Source organism: Anabrus simplex, chromosome 11 (assembly GCF_040414725.1).
Source record: "Anabrus simplex isolate iqAnaSimp1 chromosome 11, ASM4041472v1, whole genome shotgun sequence".
Lineage (NCBI taxonomy): Eukaryota > Metazoa > Arthropoda > Insecta > Orthoptera > Tettigoniidae > Anabrus > Anabrus simplex.
Window position 1 is genome coordinate 46,528,057 of NC_090275.1, and position 25,668 is coordinate 46,553,724.

General features: G+C 37.8%; 1 protein-coding gene across 1 annotated transcript in view; it reads right to left on the minus strand.

Annotated features, from left to right (window-relative positions):
• The window catches only part of LOC137502672 (uncharacterized), a 191,653-nt gene extending 165,985 nt beyond the window's left edge, over positions 1-25,668 (minus strand). The window contains exons 1-3 of the mRNA XM_068229600.1: positions 25,512-25,668; positions 4,811-4,926; positions 1,893-2,429 (exon numbers count right to left, since the gene is read on the minus strand). Coding sequence (XP_068085701.1) covers positions 1,893-2,429; positions 4,811-4,926; positions 25,512-25,668 — 810 coding nt within the window. The remainder of the gene's footprint in view (positions 1-1,892; positions 2,430-4,810; positions 4,927-25,511) is intronic.

The following is a 25,668-nucleotide window of genomic DNA, read 5'->3' on the forward strand; positions in this document are numbered from 1 at the left end:
TTATCTTCATCATCATTTCATCCTCATCACGACGCGCAGGTCGCCTATGGGCGTCAAATAGAAAGACCTGCACCTGGCGAGCCGAACCCGTCCTGGGATATCCCGACACTAAAAGCCATACGACAATTCAAAAACAAAACAAAATGTCTTTGCTGGCAGTACCTAGTGTTTACAGTGTACTATGTCTTCTGGAATAGGCTACAGCAATTTTGTTACTTTCATAGATCTGTCTCTGTCTTATCCTTGGCTTTGACAATATGAAAGTGACTGAGGTATGAGCGATGCTAGTAATGCCAATCCTTATGCAGCCAGTCCCTGCTATGAATGGTGTGAAAATGTTGCTCATAGGGTCAGTTGATGCATGCATTTCAGTGGGCTTGGCAGACTGATAAGTAATAGCAACTCTGGTTCGGTGAGGAAAGCAACGGGAAACTACCTCACTCCTCATTTCCCTAGCATGCCTTTTCAGTGCTGCCTAGGCTATCTATGACAACTGATGGCAGAGCTGTTGAGGATCCCACCAGCGAAATCGCTGACAGACTGAACATACATACATGTTATAAATCTCATTTGTGGTCCGTATTGAAAATTTATAGTTCAAAAACAATAAAGGCGACCTTTAATCCACGTATTCAATACATTAATTTCTACTTATAGTGGTTACATAAACATACTATCAGTTAAATGGGATATGTTTTGCCCTCAATTCTGGGCATCTTCAACCTAAAAACAATCTTCAAGAGTACACCTTATATTAATATCGAAGCTAAAAGTATAACCACTTACTAAAATTCAGTATGTAAAAATGTGAGAAATTATACATTATACAAACATGTTGATGGAAACACTATCAATTATTGAACCATAAAAATATTTTGTCAGAGACTAAAACTTATTCTGTTACAAAATTTCTAATTAAAACGGTTCAATAAAACATTAGTGGAAAAACAGTGTGACAATGATATAATGCCTACGACACAAGGGCGTGGAAAACAAGCACCCATTTAACTGATAGTATGTTTATGTAACCACTATAAGTGGAAATTAATGTATTGAATAGGTAGATTAAACATCGCCTTTATTGTTTTTTAATTCTCAGTTATACGGTACATAAAAAATCTGCTCTTCACATTGATATACAAGGTGTATCCGTGATGATGTTACAAACTTTCAGGGATGATGGAGGATAGAAAATGGATCAATTTGAGATAAGAAACCATAGTCCAGAAACATTCGAGTCAAAAGTTAATAATAATCCATTCTTAACAGCAGCAGCAGTGGTGCTTGGGGATGTACAACCCAAGTTCCTGGAACACATCCCACTTGCCCTTCATCTAACACGATGGAGCCCCACCTCACTTAGGACTGAGGGTTCGTTAACATCTGGATCAAACATTCCCTGCAAAGTGGATAGGAAGAGGAGGTCCTGTTTTGTGGCCCGCTCATTCACCTGATCTCACCCCACTTGATATCTTCTTGTGGGGTCCATGTGAAAAGCCTTGTGTATGAGACATCTGTTGAGACTGAAGAGGATCTCTTGGCAAGAATTCTTGATGTCTGTGACGCTGTTCAAACAACACCAGGGATATTCAAATGGGTACAACAGAACTTTGTGCGATGATTCCATGCCTGCAGTGATGCATGGGGACGCCATTTCAAACAGGTAAATGGACTTAAATGAGTAGAATTTTGTTCAACTTTTGACTTAATCGCTTCTGGAATATGGTTCCTTACCTTAAATTGATCCATTTACCATCCTCCATCATCCCTGAAAGTCTGTAACATCATCACGGATACACCTTTTATGTATAACTCAGGTTCAACTGTATTTATCCTATGTGTGCATTCCTTTTTTCTTCCATAAATAAATACATAAATTTAACTACGCTTACCTTCATTTCATCCTTGAAGGTTGTCCCAAGAAGTTCATTTCCAGCAACAGCTCTATCAATTACACCATTAGTTAAATATCTTCTGTCTAGTTCCAAATATTGTGGAGAGCTTGCTTCATGTTTCATTTCTGAATAGCTGTCTATATCATCTATGAGAATAGGTGATTTAATGTTCTCAGATTGACCTGCAAATTCATTTTCTGTCATTGCAGTTTCCCAAGGACATAATATTGAGTGTCTAGATTTGGACTGACTGCTCCATATGGAATGTACTTTATGTTCAACCTCTCTGCAACTAAATTTTGATTGGGATGACTTAGAATATTCTAAATCCAGCGGTAAGCTCTTCGATGAAGTAGGTCTAAATGCCTGAGACTCCAGGCTGTCTCCTGTTACTGTTTTGAGAGGAGAATCCCACAGGTCACTGAAAGATGTTTGAGTGCCAACTTCTTGAGTAGATGTTTTACGTGACGAGGCTACACTCAGGCAGTACTGTTCGATAAGCTGGTCGCAGGTAGCAAGACTGTTGTTTGTGGCCTGAAACATAAAAGTTGTAGATATTTAGGGATCGGACAAATGGTTACTTTCTATTATAATGTTCCAGTGTATCTGTTATAGAGTAGTATTGGGTTGGAGTATTAGGATATAAAAGTAACATAACACTATAAGCTGCAGGTCAGCTTTTGAGAGAAACATTTATTTAGCCCTGTTGCCTCTTTCAGCCCCTAGCCAGAACTAAGTATATAAAGAGACGTACTATATTACCGTCTTGCTTTCTATAATCCAACTGTTTCTTTCACCATGTTGTAATTCACTCTTCCACAAACATTTTGCAGTGACTCTTTAGATTACTACTACTACTACTACTACTACTACTACTACTACTACTACTACAGCTGCATGACATGCATTTTTAAAATTTATATAACTGCTACTACTAAACTTATAGTGCAGTCATAGATAGTTTTATGCATTCCTAGATGTCCAAGCTGGAGTTATACAGACACTAAAGCCCAACATTAAATGTTGACAAATGAGTGTCATAAACTTTTCGTATGCTGCTGGAAAGAAAGACAAGGTAACGATCTTCCTGTCAGACAAAACATTAGCAGGGTTTAATCTAGTACAAAAGGCTAAAAAACTCTTGATCTTCCATCATAGAAAAGGGCTGGAAATCTGCAGTGAACAACAGCACTAGTAGCCTGTCAAGCTTCTTTTTCTGTCCACCATTCATTTTCCTTTGTACTGGTAAAAATGATGACAGTGACAATTGGTTCACTGCCCCACAATTTGCACTGCTGACGAAGATTCAGAAGGAGGGGCAGGTACATGAGATGGTACTTGCCATGGCTTTTCAACACTGATATTTGAGTTCTATGAACACTATCAGAAGTACATGCCTTTTCAAGACTGATATTTGAGTTCTATGAACACTATCAGAAGTACATGCAACGGTAGAATTTTGAGAATTTCTTTATTATTTTTCATTAGTATTTATTGTTGGGTGCCTTCTTTCTATGAGTTTCTTTAAATTAGGAATTATTTCTTTGTAACTCAATTTTTGTCCACAAAATAAATCACATCAAGCAGATTCAGTTATATCCTCTGTGGGAGTGAAATGAGACCACACAGGACTCGTCTTCTGTCTTTTACTCACTGTGCACAAGACAGCATAAAATTTAAAGTAGAGAGACCACATGAAACTGTTTTGAAAACGCTACTGTATGTGTTACAATCAATAAGCATAATAAAACAAACTTCAGACAACTAAAATTATCTGTAAATGGGCCAAAAAGTAACAGAGTAGGAATATCAGTAATGCCACCAAGCTGTTCCAAAATGATCATCTGAGCCTGCACGGGAGTGCATGTTCAAAGAGAGCTGCTCAGCTTGCTTACGGGGTCTAACATCTGTTAGCCAATCAGAAACTCCCTTGTTTTGACTGAGTGAGTTACATTTGTATGGAACATATTTTTCTAACAGCTTACTGTGATGGAATAGCATATATGATCATGTTTTGATATTTTGCTTCTATCTCTAGATATAACTATTGAGTACAATAAAAACCCTCCCTAATGACACCCCCAAGATACAGATAGATTTTAATGAAGTAATAAATAATGATTAAATAAGGACTCTTTTAAAAACACGGGCAATACCATTGCAGCTAATGACTGGACCAAGATACTTGAACTTTGTGGTCTTCATCAGTTGTTCATCACTGATGCTGAGGGTGGTGTCATTAGTCTGCAGTGACACAGGTGAAACCCGATGTCCAGGAACTAATGTTTAGGGAAGCCAACCTCTGCCTGTCATAAGGCACAGAAAAGAGTGAATGATAGAGGAGTAATACCTCCTTTAAAAACCTTGGTCCAGCTAGTGTGGCTGGTAGCACCTTGTAAAGACCCCTATCCAAGGTTACAGAAGAAGGTGGTCAATGATTCTGAAGGCAGTGTGCAGTTGTTGATAGTGCTTCTTCAGCTCTGGCCAGCATTTGGGGCCATACATGAGTCCATTTGTTCCTTCTCTTTTTAGACCAGCCCTAAAAAGAAACACTCAAGACAAGTACTGGTAAGCGAGTGTTTAGGTGTAGAAAGCCTACCTCTAACCCAGAGACCCAGGATTTGATTCCTGAACAGGATAGGGTTTTTTACCAGGATCTGAGGAGTGGTTTGAGATCCACTCAGTCTATGTGCAAACAACTGAGAAGTTATCTGACAGTGAGATTGTGGCTCCCGCCCAGAAAGCCGAGGATAATGGCTGACAGGATTTGTTGCACTCAGCATGCGTCTCTTCATAATCTGTAGGCAGTCACTTGGTAGGGCAGTAGCACCTTGGGGTTTGGTTTGGTTTAGTTCAATGATGTTTGGTTTTTGAAAGCTGAGTAAGTCCATCTGATTAAAAAATTAATTACTTACTTGCAGAGTCTTCCACAGAGCTTGAATCTTTTCCTCAATGGAAAAGTCCAGCCCTGAATGACTTGACACGGAAGGGGTAGCCATATTAAAGTTCACAGCACCATTCTCAAAGAGATCTGAAAAAGAAAAAAATACAATAATCAATTAAAAGAATGAAGCAAGTGACAAATTAAGTCATGTATAGAAAGAAAAGTTGTCAGAGAGTGGAGAAAAGCACAGGTACCGATGTCACCGATTAAGATAAAAAATGAAGGGTGTTGACTCTCTAGCGTTTACTGGTGATATGGCACTAATTCCCAAATATATCTCTGATGCACAGAAACAGATTGCTAGGTACTGGAAGAGAAAGCAGCTAAAATATGAAAACACTAAATTTATGACAAATATGAAAAGACTGCTCCTTCTGAACTTACCATTGATATAAATAAAATTGGAAGAGTAAAGGAATTTAAGTACTTAGGTGAATGGATCACTAAAAATCGCATTGAAAATAAACCAGTAGCTTCAAGAAATCAGAAAATGGAAATTGCTTTCCACCACACAAACAATGTTTCTAACAAAGATTGATTGTCCTGACAGTGAAATTTGTTATTACTTAACAGTGATGAAACCAGAAGCTCTTTATGCTTCAGAAAGGCTCAATTTACATCATAAGCACTGAAAGGAACAATTAGAGATAGGAAAATCATTAGAAAAAATCATAGGGCCCAAGAATTAAAAATGGAATACATTACCCCAAACCCAACTCAGAAATATACTTAAAAGTAATTAAATTTACTGATACAATGAGACTGTGATGAATTCAATTTATAAGAAATCTGGAAAGAATGAATAACAACAGACTTACTTATCAAATATACCAATTTTTGCAAATCAAACGTACGAGATCAAAATGGCATAAGCAAGTAGAGAAAGACCTCATTGAATTAGGATCACCAAATCTGCAGGATAGAAATGTAATAAGGAAAATTGTTCAAACAAGGGGATTCGAGGAAGATGAGAAGAAACCGACGTACTTGGTCGGAGGAACAGAAATTATAACAATCGATGAAAATGAAAAACTATTGGGCAAGGAGGACAGCGCAACAAATATTGATTTTGCGTGGTAGTAAGTGACCCATTCGCACAGAAAAAGAAGATACAGAAAGAAAGGAACATACAATAGGATAAACACAATAACAGGACAGTGTAGGAAAAGGGGCAATGGGGGAAAACCTCATCGTCAAATAGACGGGTTCCCTCCTCATTAAACACTGTCCTTTATATCCACGTATTCTTACTCCCTTGTTTCTGCTTCCCAGCTTAATCACGAAGGTGGGCAACAATGTTTATTGAGGGACTATCTTGACAGATATTTAGCCTTGATGTGGGAGCCATGGGATAAGGTAAACACAGGAAAACAGAAGGTCAAAGTCATTTCCGTTTAGGTCATGAAGGCCCTTGGAGTGGTGGAAGGTGAAAGAAAATAGAACTCATAGAATTAGACTGGGTGAAGCTTTATCTGATCATCTAACCGAAAAGAGGAGAATTACTAAAGGCAGTATTATTGGACCTTTTTTGTTTTCTTATATACACTGTGGCCAAAAGTCACGGGAAGACACTGAATGTGATGTCAATAAAAAGTTGCTCCTCCGCGAGCCCTCAAAACAGCAACAATACAACAAGGTATAGACTCTACAAGGTGTTGGAATCATTCTGGAGGGATCTGGACTCGCGCATCTTGCACTGCTACCCACATTTGGTCTTGTGTAGTTGGTGTGGGGTTCATGGAGCGTACACTAGCACCGACAGCATCCGATAAACGCTCGAATAGATTAAGATCGGGGGATTTGCAGGGCCAATCCATGGTCATAACTTCATTGGAGTGCTCCTCCAACCACCTGAGTGCCACCACAGAGTGGTGATTTGGCACATTGTCCTGTTGAAACATGGCATTTCCATCAGGGTACTCTAGGGCCAGAAAGGGATGTAGATGGTCTCAAAGAATGGCCACATAACATGCAGCTCTAAGCGCTTCCTGCAACCGGACAACAGGGCCTAATTGCCACCATGAGAACACCTCCCAGAACAGAATTGAGCCACCTTCAGCCTGGACACAATCTTGTTGACACGCAGGATCCATAGCGTCAGGGGGCATACACCAAAACTCTCACGTGCACATCAGCTAAAATACAACTGTAACCGGGATTCATCGGACCATACCACACGCTGCCACTGTTCCACGGTCCATTGCCGATATTTGCAGGCCCATGCACGTCGTTGAGCTCTGTGTCGAGGTAGCAGCAAAAGGACACGAGTTGGTTGTCGGCTGGTGAAGCCTATGCGGTGCAGTTGCCTCCTTACAGTCCTGGTAGAAAGGGGTTCCTGACTCCCAACATTAACTGGGCGGTGATATGAAACACAGTAGCCAGTGTTGAGCGTCTAGTGTGGTTCTGCAGAGGCGATGTGATGTCTGTTCGTTAAACACCTGTGGTCTTCCCGTGAGGCGGTTTACGCAGGTGGTAACATTCTCTCTCTTCAATATTGAAGATCCACCTTTGATACTGTTGACCTCAGAAACCCAAATTCGCATGTAATCTCCGCAATGCTATGACCCATGTGCCGTGCGCCAATTATCATCCCACGTTCAAAGTCAGTTAACTCGCGACATGTTGCTTTCTTCACAATACTGGTGTCTGCGACAGACTGCTCAGCTATGCCGCAGCTAGCTTCAATGCTTAGGGCACGTCACATTTCCTACTGTAATGGAACAGCCCTTCCCGTGACTTTTGGCCACTGAGTATATATAAATGATATGAATAAAGAACTGGAGTTAGAGATAAGTGTCCGACTCATTGGCTGAACGGTCAGCGTACTGGCCTTCGGATCAGAGGGTCCCGGGTTCGATTCCCGGCCGGGTCGGGGATTTTAACCTTAATTGGTTAATTCCAATGGCACGGGGGCTGGGTGTATGTGTTGTCTTCATCATCATTTCATCCTCATCTCGACGCGCAGGTCACCTACGGGTGTCAAATAGCCGAACCCGTCCTGGGATATCCCGGCACTAAAAGCCATACAACATTTCATTTCAGAGATAAGTCTTTTTGCAGATGATGTTATACTGTATAGAGTAAGTTACAAGATTGTGAGCAACTGCGAAAAGACCTCGACAATGTTGTCAGATGGACAGCAGGCAACGGTATGATGATAAATGGGGTTAGAAGTCAGGTTCTGAGTTTCACAAATAGGAAAAGTCCTCTCAGGTATAAATACTGTGTTGATAGGATGAAAGATCCTGATGGGGATCATTGTAAGTACCTAGGTGTTAATATAAGGAAAGATCTTCATTGGGGTAATCACATAAATGACATTGTAAACAAAGGGTACAGGTCGCTGCACATGGTTATGAGGGTATTTAGGGGTTGTAGTAAGAATGTAAAAGGGATGTAAGTCTCTGGTAAGACTCCAACTAGGGCAGGGATGGCGAACCTATGCCACGCGTGTCACTAGGTGACACGCGAACACGATTTCGGTGGCACACCGCATTAACATAATAATATCTTATATATACGTCTTGCACTGCAGACAATACATATAAATTTTCACGTGTAAGAAATAAATATCGAAAATCTAAATACTAGTTCCATTCGGACGTGCAATATGGCAACACTGCTACACTGATAGGTCCGAAAGTCAAGTGAGATAGTGTCATTTTCTGGTGGTTTTGTATACGGACATCGCAAACATGTTTTCGGTGCCGAAAAGAGCAGGAACTTAACAAAGGTGGTGACCGTATTTTTCAAGAACTCTGGCCAAGGGAATTCGGACTGATAAAAAGATGTGTTGCCTGTGTTCGAAAACAATTGTATCCTCCACATTTAATGCAAAGCGCAACTTCGGGACTGATCATTCGAATATTTGTTCCATTTCAAATGAAGAAAGAAGAGAGTTTGTTTAACAAAATATCGAACATTGCACAAAACAAACTAATTCTTTTGTATCATCTTTTCAGCCAAGGAATATAATCAGTGCGGCTGTTTCTGTCTCACTGCATAGTACAGCATGCATGTGAAACAGATTTCTGACGGTGAGTTGTTGAAAGAAAGTTTCTTATTGACGTCCGACACATCATTTGACAACTTCCCTAACAAACAACTGATAATTAACAAGATTTAAGGAATCCCAGCCAGCTGAACTGCTGTCAAGGATAGAATACAAAAAATGAGTGAAGAAGTTTCGGAGCAGTTGAAAGCTAATTTGGATAACTCCCACATGTATGCAGTATGTTTTGATGAAAGCAGAATGTGACCTTACAAAAAAGATACCTGTTTTTTTTTAATTTTCCATTTCGTTATGGAAATGTGATGAAGGAGAAATTAGTTTAATTGTTGAGCATACAAACTACAACATGGAATGATAATGAAGCTAATGGAGGAAGTTAAGTCCATTCGCAATATTAGTACTTTTGAATTTTGTATCTAATAACTATTTTTTTACAATTTGTTTTACGTCGCACCGACATAGATAGGTCTTGCGGAGAAAATGGAATTGGCGTACAAGTGGGAAGGAAACGGCCGTGACCGTAATTGAGGCACAGCCCCACGGAACATGCAATCAAATGTATTTATCAGATATATATGTTAATAAATAAATAAATAAATAAATGAATCGGTAAATGAATAAATAAATGACATATTATGAAACATAATCGGGAATTTATGAAGGAAGTCCGGGGGGGGGGGGGTTGTAGATATCCCCTAATGGAAAATAACAAGTGGCACAGTCAACAGATGATAGCAATAAACCAGACTTAAAATGACACACTAGTTGGAAAAGGTTCGCCATCCCTGAACTAGGGTATGGTTCTAGTGTATGGGACCCTCACCAGGATTACTTGATTCAAGAACTGGAAAAAATCCGAAGAAAAGCAGCTCGGTTTGTTCTGGGTGATTTCTGACAAAAGAGTAGCGTTACAAAAGTGTTGCAAAGTTTGGGCTGGGAAGACCTGGGAGAAACGAGACAAGCTGCTCAACTAAGTGCTATGTGATAAAGATATTGATTCTCATAGGGAACCTGAAATATTTGTTCCGAATGAGTAAATTTATAATACCAACATAGTTGGTCTGTTATTGGACGTTATAAATTTTCCAGCTAACTCATTCCTGGTTGCCAGCATTTTGCCCCAGTATGCTAAGTTGGGCTCGTCAGTTGGTAAATAGCACACCTACCAAGACGCATTGCTAGGGCATACCATGGAGGCTACTGGTACTTGGAGCCACTGGCAGTGCCAATGCACTATGAGACACTTTGTCTCATTTTCAAAAAACTGATGCGTACCTGGCCATCAGATGATAAAGATATAATGTCCAATAACGGACTAACTATGTTGGTAAGTGGTATGTTCCGAACTGTCAGTGGAGAGATGGCGTGGAATAACATTAGTAGATGAATAAGTTTGAGTGGTGTTTTTAAAAGTAGGAAAAATCACAATATGAAGATAAAGTTGGAATTCAAGAGGATAAATTGGGGTAAATATTCGTTTATATGAAGGGGAGTTAGGAATTGGAATAATTTACCAAGGGGATGTTGAATCAATTTCCAAATTCTTTGCAATTATTTAAGAGAAGACTAGGTAAAAGAACAGATAGCGAATCTGCCACCTGAGCGACTGCCCTAAATACAGATCAGTGATGATTGATTGAATGACCAACTGTAATTCGGCACTTGGTGGGATAGAGTGGTTAGCTCTACACCTGGTCACCTTCAAACCAAACCCCATGGCACTACAGCCCTTGAAGGGCCTTGGCCTACCAAGCGACCACTGCTCAGCCCGAAGGCCTGCAGATTACGAGGTGTCATGTGGTCAGCACGACGAATCCTCTCAGCCGATATTCTTGGCTTTCTGGACCGGGGCTGCTACCTCACTGTCAGATAGCTCCTTAATTCTAATCACGTAGGCTGAGTGGACCTCAAACCGCCCTCAGGTCGGATAAAAATCCCTGGCCTAGCCGGGAATTGAACCCGAGGCCTCCAGGTAAGAGGCAGGCACGCTACCCTTACACCACGGGGCTGGCCCTGGTCGCCTTCGCCCCCAGAAATTAACCTGGTAGGCTGAGTGCAAGTAATAAAGGGAGAAATTAAAAAAAGATACATTTGCAGATGATATTGTGATCTGGGGAACAAACTGTAAAGACGTACAAGAATGACTTGATGCAATGAACAAGAAAATTGAAAAGTATGTTATGAAAATCAGCACAGAGAAAAGCAAGACCATGGTGATATCAAGAGGAGAAAGACAAGGGAAAAGCATTATGAAAACTGGTGGTCAAAGCCCTGAAATTGCTGACATTTTCAAATACCGAGGGAGTAATTTAATGCAGAATACAAGGCTGGACATGGAGATTAGCATGAGGGTGCAATAGGGCAATGCATTCTACCAGAGTCTAAGAAACCTAGTCTGGAATAAGGAAGTGGAAGGAGATAATGTATAAAATGTTTTATGCACCCATATTGACCTGAACAATGACAAGTAGTGAGGAGAGTAGAATTCAAGCCAACGAAATTAAATACCTAAGAAGTATGATAGGAAAGACAAGTAAGGACAGATTGAGAAATGAAGATGTGAGAAAGGATGTTGGAATGGAAAGCATAAATGAGAGAACTGATAGGAGTAAACTAAGATGGTTTGGACATGTAAAGAGGATGGAGGAGAAAAGAATACCAAAAGAGATGATGGAGATTATAAAGAGGTTGATGATACTTGTTGTTTAAAGGGGCCTAACATCGAAGGTCATCGGCCCATTATAAACAGGAGTGCAAGAATAAGAAACATGGACTGGAAAAGAATGATGGAAGAGGAACAGTGGAAGGAGAAAGGAAGGTGGAGAAGTGTTATAAATTTCCCTACCTGGCAGGAATTGGATAAAAGAAAAGAAGGATGATGATATTTTAAAAAAAGATGAAATCAGGTTCTTTTTCTTCTTCTTTCTGGGTTTCTCCTCTTTTCCTAGTTCTCTGCCACCTGTATTCATCTTTTCTCTCTTCCTTTCTTTATTCAGCTTTCTCCTTAACCTACACTTCTCACATCAAGACTGAAGATCTGTCAAGATGGCCCTGAAGGAGTGCTGAAGCCCGCCTTCTGGTAACGATGGGAAGCAGAACGGAGCTTGTCAGAGGCTGAGAAGAAATGGGTATATAGGAACTGGGACTGATGAGAAAAGAGACCATTTATTATGAGGATGTGCAGATTGTCCTTGTTCTTTTAGGTTTAATGTTTTGTCTCCTCTTTTAATGTCGAAAACCTTTCTTAGCGGACAAAGTAAGGGTCCCCATACTATGAAAGACGTAAAATTAAGCAATTTTCTCAATTGTGATGAAAGTTGAAGGGCTAAAGGGCCTGAAAAGGCTTCAAATTGTGTCTTGGATAGCTCTATCAAACTAAAAAAAAACAAATTTCGAATATCATTTCCGGTCTAAATGCAGTTCCAGAGAAACAGCCAAAAACTGCTTGTTTATTTACTCGTTTTCTTTTTTATTAAAATCCTAGCAAAATTATCTTATTTACATAATTATTTCTGTAATGTGTTCCTTGGTTTAATACCGGGTGAGTTGGCTGTGTGGTTAGGGGCGCGCGGCTGTGAGCTTGCATCCAGGAGATAGTGGGTTTGAATCCCACTGTTGGCAGCCCTGAAGATGGTTTTCCGTGGTTTTCCATTTTCACACCAGGCAAATGCTGGGGTTGTACCTTAATTAATTAAGGCCACAGCCGCTTCCTTACAACTGCTAGGCCTTTCCTATCCTACCGTCGCCATAAGACCTATCTGTCTCGGTGTGATGTAAAGCCACTATATAAAAAAAATACCCTCATGCATTTTTTGATTTTTTAAAAAATGTCCACACCAAATTTAGCTATAAGGGCTTAAGTGAAACTCTGCATTGACTCACATTAGCACTCATAGCGGTAGAAAAAGGCAAATCAAATCTAATTGACCACATAATGATGATTAAGAAAAGGATTGTCATTTTTAGAAATAAATAAAGAATATATTCTAATACTTTATTATATTTTATTTACCTAAAAATCATAGCTCATATCCCTAGGATGTTTTCAACACTGAGTTGCTTGCCTGAAGGGCTAAAACTGTGCATTTTTATTGCTTCCTCTCCTCCCAATGAATAACAAGATAAGAGCTGAGGAAAAGAGGTTTTTAAAATACTTATACTGGCGAGACCTAGTGTTTACTTTGCACAATGTCTTTTGGTGTGGGCTAGAACAAATTTGTTACTTTCACTGATCTATCTCAGTCTTATCCTTGGCTTTGACAATATGAAAGTGACCAAGGTATGAGCGATGCTAGTAATGCCATTCCTTATGCAGACAGTCCCTGCTATGAATGGTGGGAAAATGTAGCTCATAGGGTCGGTTGGTGCAGGAATTTCAGTGGGCTTGGCAGACTGATATGTAATAGCAACTTTTGGCTCGGTGAAGAAAGCAACGGGAAACTACCTCGCTCCTCATTTCCCTAGTACGCCTCTTCAGTGATGCCTAGGCCATCTATTGACAGCTAATGGTTGAGCTGTAGAAAATTCACCAGCATTTGGGCTGAGGAGAACATACATGCATGCTGGTATAAAACAGAAAACAATAATTATTACCAAGGTCATCTCAATTATCTGGCCTATTTGTAAAAGCAAAATTAAAAAATTAAAGAAGACAGAAGTTTAGTTAATGACTGACAGAAATAAGTGATAAATTGGCACCCACTTGCTGGCCTTGTGTGTGCGCCAAGGATGGAAACAAGTCAAGGTTACAAACTTTACAGGAGTAGACAGATCATTGTCAGTGTCAGAAGCACAGGTTAGCCATCAGGAGGACAAAGAAACGAGGTAAGCTATTTATCAATAGAACTGAGGACTTAGCTAAGGTAACATAATTATAGTCTCTATAGCAGATTAGGAAGCATAATCTCCTCTATTCTTTTGAGAACAACCTGTCTTCTTCTTCCTGGCCTTTTTTCAATTACTAGTGGTTGGTAGGAATGGGGATTTGGCCAAGTTTTATGGCAGGATGCCCTTCCTGAAACCAACCCTATATGAAGGGATGTAATCACTATTGTGTTTCTGCAGTAGTTAGTAGTGTGACGATGTGTGTTAAGACAAACACAAACACCCAGTCTCCAAGTCATAGGAATTAACGGTACAAGTTAATTCCCTGATCTGGCCAGGAATTGAGCCCTGAGCCCTCTGTACCTGTATATACATATTTTTTTTTTTTAATCCATGTGTTTTTGAAAGTGGTGGTGATTGATGCTTTAAGGGGCAAAATTATGTAATCATCAGCTCTACTTGTTCTAATAAAAAAATATCCAAAATCTTATATAGTTCATAAATGTCAGTAGTGGTCTGCTAATTTCAGTATACTGTACAATACAAAAATACTTAGAAATCTCTCCTTTAAAACCTAGTATATATTTTACATTAGCTGGCAAGGTATCTTCTCACTGGCACAGTAGAGAGCTGGTGCGTGTGACAGTGGCAGCAACTGGGAATTAGAAATGGAAGGGTGGAGGGGAGGGGGAGGCACAACAATTTATAGACAGCCAAAAATATACTGTGAGTCTGAGTGATAAGGAGGCGGATAGACAACAAAACTGAAAATAAAAATAAAACCTACAAAATATTAAGTTTCTGAGTGAATTTTGACAGAGAAGTAAAGTCTGACAGTTAACCTTAACTGGAGTAATCATCAATTTTTGAGATGTTAATTCAATACTATACAAGAAAACTTTCAAGGAACAATTATACATGTTTTACAATTATGGATACAGTGTGATTATACAATTTAAAAAATTCATTTTGTGCTTGACTGCACACTAAGAGAGTAACAGAGACTTGACAGAACTACACACACACTGACTGAGTGATACTGCCAGACTGATGAATGTGTGCATCAAACAGGTGAATCATATGTCAGTGTCAATGACTTTTGTTAAAATATAGCCCTGCTATTCTTGCTCACAGCACAAGGCACATGCTGCTGTGCCAATCTCCATTACTTGCAGGGTTTATATAATGTTTTGAAAGATAATTCCTAATTCTTGGCAGCTAAAAAAAGGATTTTTCTTTTCAACAAATCACCACTACCAGCATGAGAACAAGTGAAGATGCAAAGGCAAGGTTGGCTACTTGTTCAACTATAAATGAGCTGCTTGTCATAATTCCACCAACTCCTCAGACAGGGGTTGAAATTCAATTCAACTGGGAATAAACTTATTTTCATTTGCTCCCTTGAAGGGAAGGAAGTATGAGCTTTAATTACAGGCAATGAATTACAGTTTTGAAGTTAATCATTAATTTCTTTCTTTTTTCTTTTTTGCACAATCTTCTTTACATTACACCGACACAGACAGCTCAGATCGTGATGATGGGAGAGGAAAAGGCTAGGAGTGGGAAGGAAGAGACCGTGGCCTTAATTAAGGTACAGCCCCGGCCAGAAAACCATCTTCAGGGCTGCCAACAGTGGGTTCGAAACCACTATCTCCCATATATTTATTTATTTATTTATTTATTTATTTATTTATTTATTTATTTATTTAATCATTCATTCATTCATTCATTCATTCATTCATTCATTCATTCATTCATTCATTCATTTATTTATTTATTTATTTAAAGGAGGTTGGAATGGAAAACCTAAACAAGAGTACTGATAGGAATAAACTAAGATGGTTTGTACATGTAAAGAGGATGGAGGAGGAAAAGAATAGCAAAACAGATGATGGAGATAAGTTCGAGGGAAAGAGAGCGAGAGGAAGATGTAGAACATGGTGGATTGATTCAATAAAGAACAGTGCAAGAAGAGGAAACCCAAACTGGGACAAAATGATGGACAAGGAATGGTGGAAGGAGAGAAGAATGTGGAGAAATGCCATAAATGTCCTGAACTGGCAGGAGCCAGGTAAGGGGAAACGGGGGTTAGTATTATTATTTATTTATTATTTAATCTGACCCAAACTGAGTTTGCCAAAGCCACACTCGGTAACTAAATAGATCTGCTTCGCAAAATGATACTAGAGTTCTACTGGTATTGTAACTTTCTTCAAATTCCAATGAAAATTAATAAATTTAAATTTCTATTTTCTTCAGAGATTAATTAGTAGACTGAACTTTTGTGTGGTTTCCCTAGTATTAGGGCCAGTACTGGCGATTAGGAGTGGGAGGGGGGGCAACAGGGGAATCAATTCCCTCCCCCACTTTGTGGAGAAACATATACATTTTTATTCCATTATAGCCACTTGAAACTAGGAATTACAAAAAGAATGTTCAAACCCTGTTGTCTTTTCAGCTAATTATTTCCTTTAATTTAATTATTGAGAAAAATACCAATTAGACACCTTTAAATATGTGATAACTCCAGAAAGTTAACTTGAGGGGAAGATTTCAAAATTCATTCTTAATGTAAATTTATGAAGTACAATATCAACTTTTAAACATAAATTTTCAGGCAAGTCTAAGGACTCTATTCAAATCCCTGCTGGGAAATATGTAACTGAGGGAATAAGGAGTGTTCACCCTCTATTAATTACCATTCAACTTGGTCTGGGGGTGACTATGATTTTCTAAAACTCTAAATTCTTCAAACATTTTTGGAACTTAATATTTTTGCCATCTAGTCACCCTCTGTAGTATAGGCAAATACAGTAGAGACAATACGCGACACTGAGCGAGATATCGAGGGACAGCTATTGGAACTCACTCTAGCGGATAGGCCTGAACAGTACTGATTCTCTCATAAGAGCACGTGTATTTTTGTGTGAAGTTTTTGGTGTTATTTATGCGTTTTCAGTGAGTTGACATGATTAAATAGTAGCGTGTGTCATTCCTTGATATATCCTCTCAACATGAGGGGAAAGGTAAGTGCTGTGTTTGGCTGCAGTAATTACGAAGTAGAGAAAAATGCGCGGTCATTCTTCTGGTTCACTCGTGACAAGAACATGTAAGTAATATTGTGTTTGGAGATATATTCTTCCAGTGACAGAGATTTTTATAGTACTTCATAATCTTCTGACCTGCTCGACCCATATTTTAACTGGCATAAAATGTAATACGCATATTTTATTGTATAGTGCAGCAATTAACCTTCAATACCGATGTGTTGTTGTGGGTGTGATCTGTGGGTTTTGAAATGTCACGGAAGTGATTTGGATAAGGTGTACAAGAAAGAAGGGACGTTACGCTTATATAAGAATTATAAGATCTGTTCGGATCATTTCCAGGCCAGCGACTTTAAAAATCCTCGACTATACAGCCAAGGGTATGTTATATTTTTACTCTAATTGTACGTAAATATTCCTCAAAGCATCACTATCGACAACATTTTCATACTTTTCTTTCTTTTATCCCTCTTCTCAGATTAAAGCCAGGATTTTATAGATTATCTTTCTGTTAGTAGGCTTCATGTTAAGAGGAAAATTGTCCAGCTATTAAATGTTAATTCATTGCATCATATGTGTAAGGAATGTGCCGATATTTTTATTGACAAGTGTCTTAATGTGATGATACAATGTTTTAAAATGAGAAAAAAGACAAATCCAACTGTAAGAGTTCAGGCAGGAATGTTAAAGCTAATAAAGTAATGCATAAATGAAAGATCAAGCCATTTCACAGCAGCCCATTTCATATCTTGTTTATGTGTCTAATTTCAGTCTTTGAATAATAACCTTTGAAATAATTCTTCACCCATTTATCCAGAATTGCTTTAGCAACTTCGAAGTTAATATCTCAATACCACTTTCTTTCTAGACATAATTTATTTATCCATTTCCGTATATACATTTCCATTGATATTTGAATTTAGCGCGATTTGTTCAGGTCAAGTCACTAGGAGCGCCACCGTCGAATTGTCTCCCATTTTAGCAAGGCGAAATCCGTAAGTGTCGCGTATTGTCTCTACTGTATTTGGTATAGGCTTAGCCTCTGTGACTTCAGGCCATAAGCTCATATAGGATTTCAGGTGTTTTTCAACGTGTATGTCAAAAGGAGTGCAAGTGCTTTGTCCCCTAGCATTTTGTTCATGGCCGATTTTTTTAAACCTTTTCTTTCTCTACGTGTAGGCCATTTAGCACAGGCACTTACTGCCCCTGTTTAATTTCTAATTATTTATACACAATTGTGGATCAGACTGTTGAGCAGAAATCACAGTAGACACTGTTTTCAAAGTGATCTGATGTAAACTTTGGATAAGAAAGTTGTGCCTTTGAGAAGGCAGACTGTAGTAGATTTTGTAGCTTAGTCTCCTAAGGTGTAATTGAGTGGAACAATTGAAAAAATTTCTTTTAGAGCCACCATGCTCATTCGGTTGTAAACTATTGGTAAAATTATTTCAAGAATAAAATTTACTGTCTCCACTATTCAATACAATTATATTCTGTAGTGATTATATCCTACAGGAATTACAAACACTAACTAGGAGCATGTTTCACCCTAGTTTTGGGCATCTTCAGCCTAATAATAATCTTAAGGTCAAGTCTTTAAATCTATTAAACATTGGAACTTAAAACTAAATACATGGTCTTATGCTAATTTTTTTTATAAAAAGTTGTGCTTTAGGTGATATTTACATAGTTTACAATGTGTACATTAATTAAAGAATTTGTGACAAGGAAGCAATTCACTGTGGGCACTTTCGTAGGTGTTCAGGTTTACCTGCCTGTCAAGTCTTCAGACTGGATACTGGTTGGATCCTCAAAAAGCACCACCAAAGATTATGTAATTATAGGGAAACCACAAAAATCAATGGTAATCACTAGTTAGTAATAGTTATTCTTTAATTAATGCACACATTGTAAACTATGTAAATATTACCTAAAGCACAACTTTTTGTAAAAATTTTTAGCATAAGACCATTGTATTTAGTTTTAAGTTCCAATGTTTAATAGATTTAAAGACTTGACTTTAAGATGCCCAAAACTACGGCAAAACATGTTCCTAATTAGTGTTTGTAATTCATGTAGGATATAATCATTACAGAATATAATTGTATTGAATAGGTAGACACAGTAAATTTTATTCTTGAAAGAATTTTACTTTTGTTATCTTCAATACGGAACAAAATGACATTAGTTACTTGTAAACTATTGTAAACTATTGAATCAAAAACCTTCTCAACTGTAACTAAATTTTGACTTTAAGTCACTGTTGTGAGCAGAGCTGACAAGCTCATCATTTTTCCATTTAACTGTTATTTGTTGTTGTTCATTCAGATTATTTATCAAAGTTTAAAGTCAGAAAAAAAAAAGAAAGGAATGAAATAAAATTTCAAATTATAGTGTTTTAAATGATGCTTTGATCTTTGCTTTGTCTCACCCTGGCACATTCTTACACCTCTAAAAACTAGCAAAACACGATGATAATAATAATAATAATAATAATAATAATAATAATAATAATAATAATAATAATAATAATAATAATAATAATAATAATAATAATAATAATAATAATAATAATAATAATAATAATAAATAATAATAATCATAATAATAATAATAATAATAATAATAATAATAATAATAATAATAATAATAATAATAATAATAATAATAATGCCTTTGGAGCTGGTATCTTTCCAGCCCTGTTTGAAAAAAAATTAAGTTGTGTGGTATGAAGTATTTGCAATCTTCTTCTTCTTCTTCTTCTTCTTCTTCTTCTTCTTCTTCTTCTTCTTCTTCTTCTTCTTCTTCTTCTTCTGAGGCCTGCTAAGGACCACATGCCAATTTCAATTCAGTTCTTCATACTTTGTTGTTTCCTCTTCTGCTCCTTCTTCCCTTCCAATATTCTTTCATCCTTTCATTATGCTATTTCCGTCTGTCCTCGGACCACTTCGCACCAGGCTTCTTGTTCAATCTTCCTTGGAATTCTTCCATGCTTACTACCCTCTTTCTAAAATTTTCTCTGTCCATAATTTCTTCTTCTCTTATATTATTTCTTTCTAAATCTTTCTTTACTTCTTGAATCCAGCTAATTGTTGCCTTTTTGTCCCAAAGGTACTTGAAAATCTTTTTTGTTAATCTGGAATCATCCATTCTGTAAATATGTCCAAAAAATTGCAATCTCCTTTTTCTTATGGTTTCTGTTACGTTTTCTATGTTGCTGTATATTTCATCATTAGATCTTAATTTCCATACTTCTGTTGTTTTCACACGTCCTAAGATTTTTCTCATGATTCTCTTTTCTAGTACCTCAAGTTTATCTAATCTATAGTTTAGTACCAGGCATTCACTTGCATATAAGCATTCTGGTTTCACTACTATAGTGTTGTGCCTTATTTTAAGATTTTTAGATAGACACTTTTTGTTATAAAAATTCTTTGTGATAACATATGCTCTTTCCATCTTGTTTACCCTTTCTTCTACTGCAGATTTGTCTAAACCATTTTTCTTGAATTATTTCTCCCAGATATTTGAATTTTGTTACTCTTTCTACTGGACCAATATTTGTTGCCAACAATTTTGGAGCATTCTTGATGTTTGTAATAAATTTTGTTTTTTTCTACTGATTACTTAAGTTATTAACCAATCGGATATTTTTGTATATATTTTTACTGAGCTCGATAGCTGCAGTCGCTTAAGTGCGGCCAGTATCCAGTAATCGGAAGACAGTGGGTTCGAGTCCCACTGTCGGCAGCCTTGAAGATGGTTTTTCGTGGTTTCCCATTTTCACACCAGGCAAATGCCGGGGCTGTACCATAATTAAGGCCACGGCAGCTTCCTTCCAACTCCTAGGCCTTTCCTATCCCATCATCGCCATAAGACCTATCTGTGTCAGTGCGACATAAAGCAAATAGCAAAAATGTATATATTTTTATAGCCAATTAAAATTGGGGGTGTGCACAGGCCATCTGCCTAGAGCATTTAGAAACTTTTATTCTGCATTTTCCCCACCACTGGAACTGAACATACCGAGCTCGATAGCTGCAGTCGCTTAAGTGCGGCAAGTATCCAGTAATCGGGAGATCGTGGGTTCGAGCCCCACTGTCGGCAGCCCTGAAGATGGTTTTCCGTGGTTTCCCATTTTCACACCAGGCAAATGCCGGGGCTGTACGTTAATTAAGGCCACGGCCGCTTCCTTCCATTTCCTAGGCCTTTCCCATCCCATCGTCGCCATAAGACCTATCTGTGTCGGTGTGACGTAAAGCAAATAGTAAAAAGGAACTGAACATGCTGTTACTGGCAGCCACTAAACATTCTCTATTGAGACTCAATCCTTGAGTATAGAAGGCAAGTGCTTTACCAGCTGAGCTACAAAGCCAGCCAGAGGATGAAGTGGTGGTGGTCCTATGCCCTGGGCACAAAATTTCATTAATTGTCTCCTAACTTATTTGAAAATACAACTGTTCGGTTGCAAAGGAAAGTGAAAAACTTTTCCTAGCACTGAAATACCATAACATTGAAGAGGATGACATAGTGTCAACTATATGGCACTGAGGTGGAAATTGCTAGTGATAAGGTCTGCTATTTCTTTAACTTCTTTCTACAAAATGCTCATATCTTGTGCCACAGACTGTATAGGTGAATTGAAGGAGAGTGACAAGTCAGGCGTATTAGAGTCAAGGCTACTGCTTTTAATTAGATGCCCAACAGGCCCCCATTGTGCAGTTCAACTCCAGTAACTCCTCAATGAAGGCACGAGTAAAATTAGAGGATCTCTAGGATTAGTCAGAAAAGGTATGTATTCTTAGTTTACTACCAGCTATACTATATTCTACACTGTGGCAACTTTCATAGGTGTTTAGGTTTATCTGTCTGTCAAATCTTCAGGCTGGATACTGGTTGGATCCTCAAAAAGCACCACAAAAACCAATAGTAATCACAACACTGAAAAAAACACATGATGTTATGTGTCCAACTTGTGAATACTAACCATTACATTCTCTTCATTTGCAACAAAAATTTCACTAAATATTCCGTACGCTTGATCAAGTTACTTACATATTCAACAGTGGTGGCTAATGGGAATTTATAAAAATAAGGGTCAGAGAGATAGAATCAGTGTCTACTCTGTGGAGAAAAAATGGAAGAAGAAGTGCATCTATTAAAAGTTTTAGGGCAACCAAAGGAATGAGAGTAAAATATCTGGGAAGTGAATAAAATATAAAAACAAAGTGAGAGAGAATTCTATACAATTGCTAAACTATTAAATAAAGAGAGGATTACACCAGGAAGAATAGCAAAAGTTTTTGTATTTAAAAAGTATACTATTGAAAATAAAGCATATGTTCATATAATGTTTTCACTTTAGAATGACCAATACTATCACCTTTTAACATATGGCTCCTTCCTCCTGGGATACTCTGTATAATAATAGCAGTAGTAGTTACATTGTTAAATTATGTTACAAAAACCAACATCATTAAAAGAAATAAGCATAAATAGTAATAAAGTCAAAATTGTTGCCCAATTCAAATACCTAGGGGAAGTAATAACAAACAACCTAAACGGAAAAATAACCTCGATCTAAATAAGAACAAACAAGCTATCTAAAGAACAAAAATTAACCTGGGATATCCACAAGAAGAAAACAAAAACAAAAAACAACGCCTATCCATACACACACAAAACTACAACGCAGTTATAAAACTGGAAGCAACATATGCAGCAGAGACCCTCTTTCACCTGAACGATCAAAGACCAACAGACTTCAGGAGATTGAAGAAAGAATTGGAAGAACCTGCATCAACAGAAAATACAAGAAAGATGGACAGTGGCAGATAGTACCCAACAAAGTCATGTACAAAGAGCTGGAAGCCATTACTGATACTATGCATAAGAGGAGACTTGGATACTTTGGACACATAATGAGAATACAGGATTCGAGACTTCTGAAACAACTGATGCAATATAATCTCAACTTTAAAAAAAATAGCACAACAGGTTGCAAATGCAAGTGGATCAGAGAAATAAGAGAGGATCTGAAGGAAATTGGCCTTACACCAGAAGGCACCACAGATAAGATAATTTTTTTTAAAAAATTCCAGGGCACAAACATCCACTTCACATTCACAAGATAGAAGCTCACAACACAAATATTTTTCAGCACCAGAAAGAGCACGAACTCAGCACACATAAAAGAAGAAGTAGTAGTAGTAGCAGTAGTAGTAGTATGTGTCAGCAACGATATTCATCATTTTGATGGATATGACTTATTTTCTTAATGAAAGTTTTATTGACCACCTAAGCAATACAATATTTTTTACTAGGACAAGTTTTGTCCAATGTAAATGATCATCATCAGCTATTCATAGCAAGATAGTTTAAAAGGAGGACATAGTGTCATTAAAATTGAATGTCTTAATACAAACATCAAATAGAACTGAATCTTAAAAAGCTATGACCACAAACAGGGTCACAAAAACACACAGATGTACAAAATTTAAATATGGTCCATATACAAGGATTTTTTCAATCTTGATGAACACTTGTTAATTAAAAATGACATAATAAGGTGAGGACATTATAATACACTCCTTGTAACACCAAAACTGCTGTATTAAAATTATCACAGTGTTGGGCTTCAGTAATGAGTTTCAACTATATACAGTAATCCACTAAAAACAATTAGAAATATACTGTGTGCTGTACATGTGATTGAAGTACTTGGATAAATCTTCTTTTAAAAAAATACAATATTGCTGTATTAGACCGAGGAATATCCTAATGTTTACGAAATTAAGTCAAGTCCAGCATCCCTTGAGGTTCCGGTAGTACACCTTATATTGGACGAAACCAGTCCTAGTAAAAAATAATAAATATTGTATTGATTAGGTTGTCAATAAAACTTTCATTAAGAAAATAAGTAGCAGTATTTCTATATTCTCAGGAAAAAGTACTCCCCTGCAGCCTTCACTGGCAGGGCTAGGGATTGACTCAGGGTCCCCCAGAGAACGCAGATTGCTAGACAGGAAGGTAGTCAAATATAACAATTTTTGTAACGTCCATCCATCCGTCCATCCGTCCGTCCATCCGTCCGTCCATCCGTCCGTCCATCCGTCCGTCCATCCGTCCATCCAATCTAATCTAATCTATCTATCAATCAAAATATTTTATTTGCAAATGAGATCTCTACCTCGGTGGCAAATAATAGGCCTACACAAAAATATATTGTTCTCAACATCTAAACTTTAAATTAAAAAGAAAAGAAGACATTTTCCTAAAATACAGTATTATACAATTTACATTAACAATTTCTCTATTGAACACACAGTTCATCCTTAATAAATTTATATTATTTACAAAATTCTACTCATAATATCTTCTGTACTTTCACACACACTCAACTCGTATACAGTATGTGGAATCACTTCGAAAAATACTATACAATTGCTATAAGATCTAAATGTACATTGCTTTTTTTTTAAAACCCATTTTGGCACCTAAAATGCATAACGACCTGCTGCGTCTTAACCAGAGCCCATTTTGCCACTGCTTTTCAGAGTTCCTGAATGGCCTTCCGAGCTATCATACTGGTCCCAGGGCCCTCGAAGTCCCCACTGTACTTTACCCCTACAGGCAGTTCCCTACTTCAGGTGTCCAGTCCCCATAGACAAGGGGATGGAATTATTTATTCACAAAAATTATTTATTTACAATAACCTACACAGGTCAAATGCCCTCTAACATTTCTTTTCTCTGTTGCTGTTTATTCTTTTTTTGAATACCTGTACAGATTTTGGTAAAGGGTCAAACACTTCCCCAGGTAAACTGTTCCACTCCTTCACGCCCTTCCCAATGAATGAAAATTTATCCCAATCATTTCTGCTAAAATCCCGTCTAATTTTATACTTGTGATCAGCCCTGCCAATATAATTATTTTCCAACTGAAGCCTCTAATGGATTTCTCCCCATGCTTTCTCTTCTGTATAGGCTCTATATAATCCTATAAGTCTAGTTTTCTCCCTTCTCTTACTGAAGACTTGTTTGATTCTGATGTTAATAATCCTCTAATTCTGTTACACAGTCTACAGACTTCTTTTGTCTTTGCACAAGATAATTCATGCTAATTGAACTCCTTCGCTCGCTACACACTGGGTGGTTCCAACTCTGTGATGATAAAATGATATCAGTCACAATTCTTTTCAAAGACTGTACAGCAATCACAGTGGAACAAAGTGCTTCCTTCTAACTCCACCCAGAGGTTACATTTACATTAGGTTACTGTGTTAGATGTGGAGTGTGCAGTGACTCTGTCCAAGTGCAAATTCATATTGTGTGGCTGTTGCAAAATTAAAATACAGAGCAGGAACCTTCTGATGGGGTAAGGTAATCAGCATTATAGTTTTTTTTTGCATAATGCCCAAAGCATAGGGCCATGATCAAAACAGACTACTTAAAATTACTACAGTACTGTGGTACAGCCCAAGTTGTTTTTTATAAGGCTGTTCTTCACTAAAATCTGTCTACCTTGTTTTGGGTCTTCCTCAACCTCCCTTACACTCCAGTTGCAGTTCCAAACTCTGTTTTCTTGACCTTTCATTGTTTATCTCTTTGGTGTATCCAAACCATCTCCACTCGTTCCTTTCTATCTTATCATACAACTTGTCCACCCTAATTTTATTGCTTTCCTTCTGTCCTCATCATTTTTAGCTTAGTTCCTTCTTGTTTTGTGAGCCAGCTGTCTGGATAAGGCTTTTCTCTCTTTTTGTCATAGGCTAAGTCTCTGCCCCATACATTCTTCTTCTTCTTCTTCTTCTTCTTCTTCTTCTTCTTCTTCTTCTTCTTCTTCTTCTTCTTCTTCTTCTTCTTCTTCTTCTTCTTCTTCTTCTTCTTCTTCTTCCGTCACCCTTATGCAGGGGCCTGGGTTGGGCTGTGGATCATTGCCTTCCAT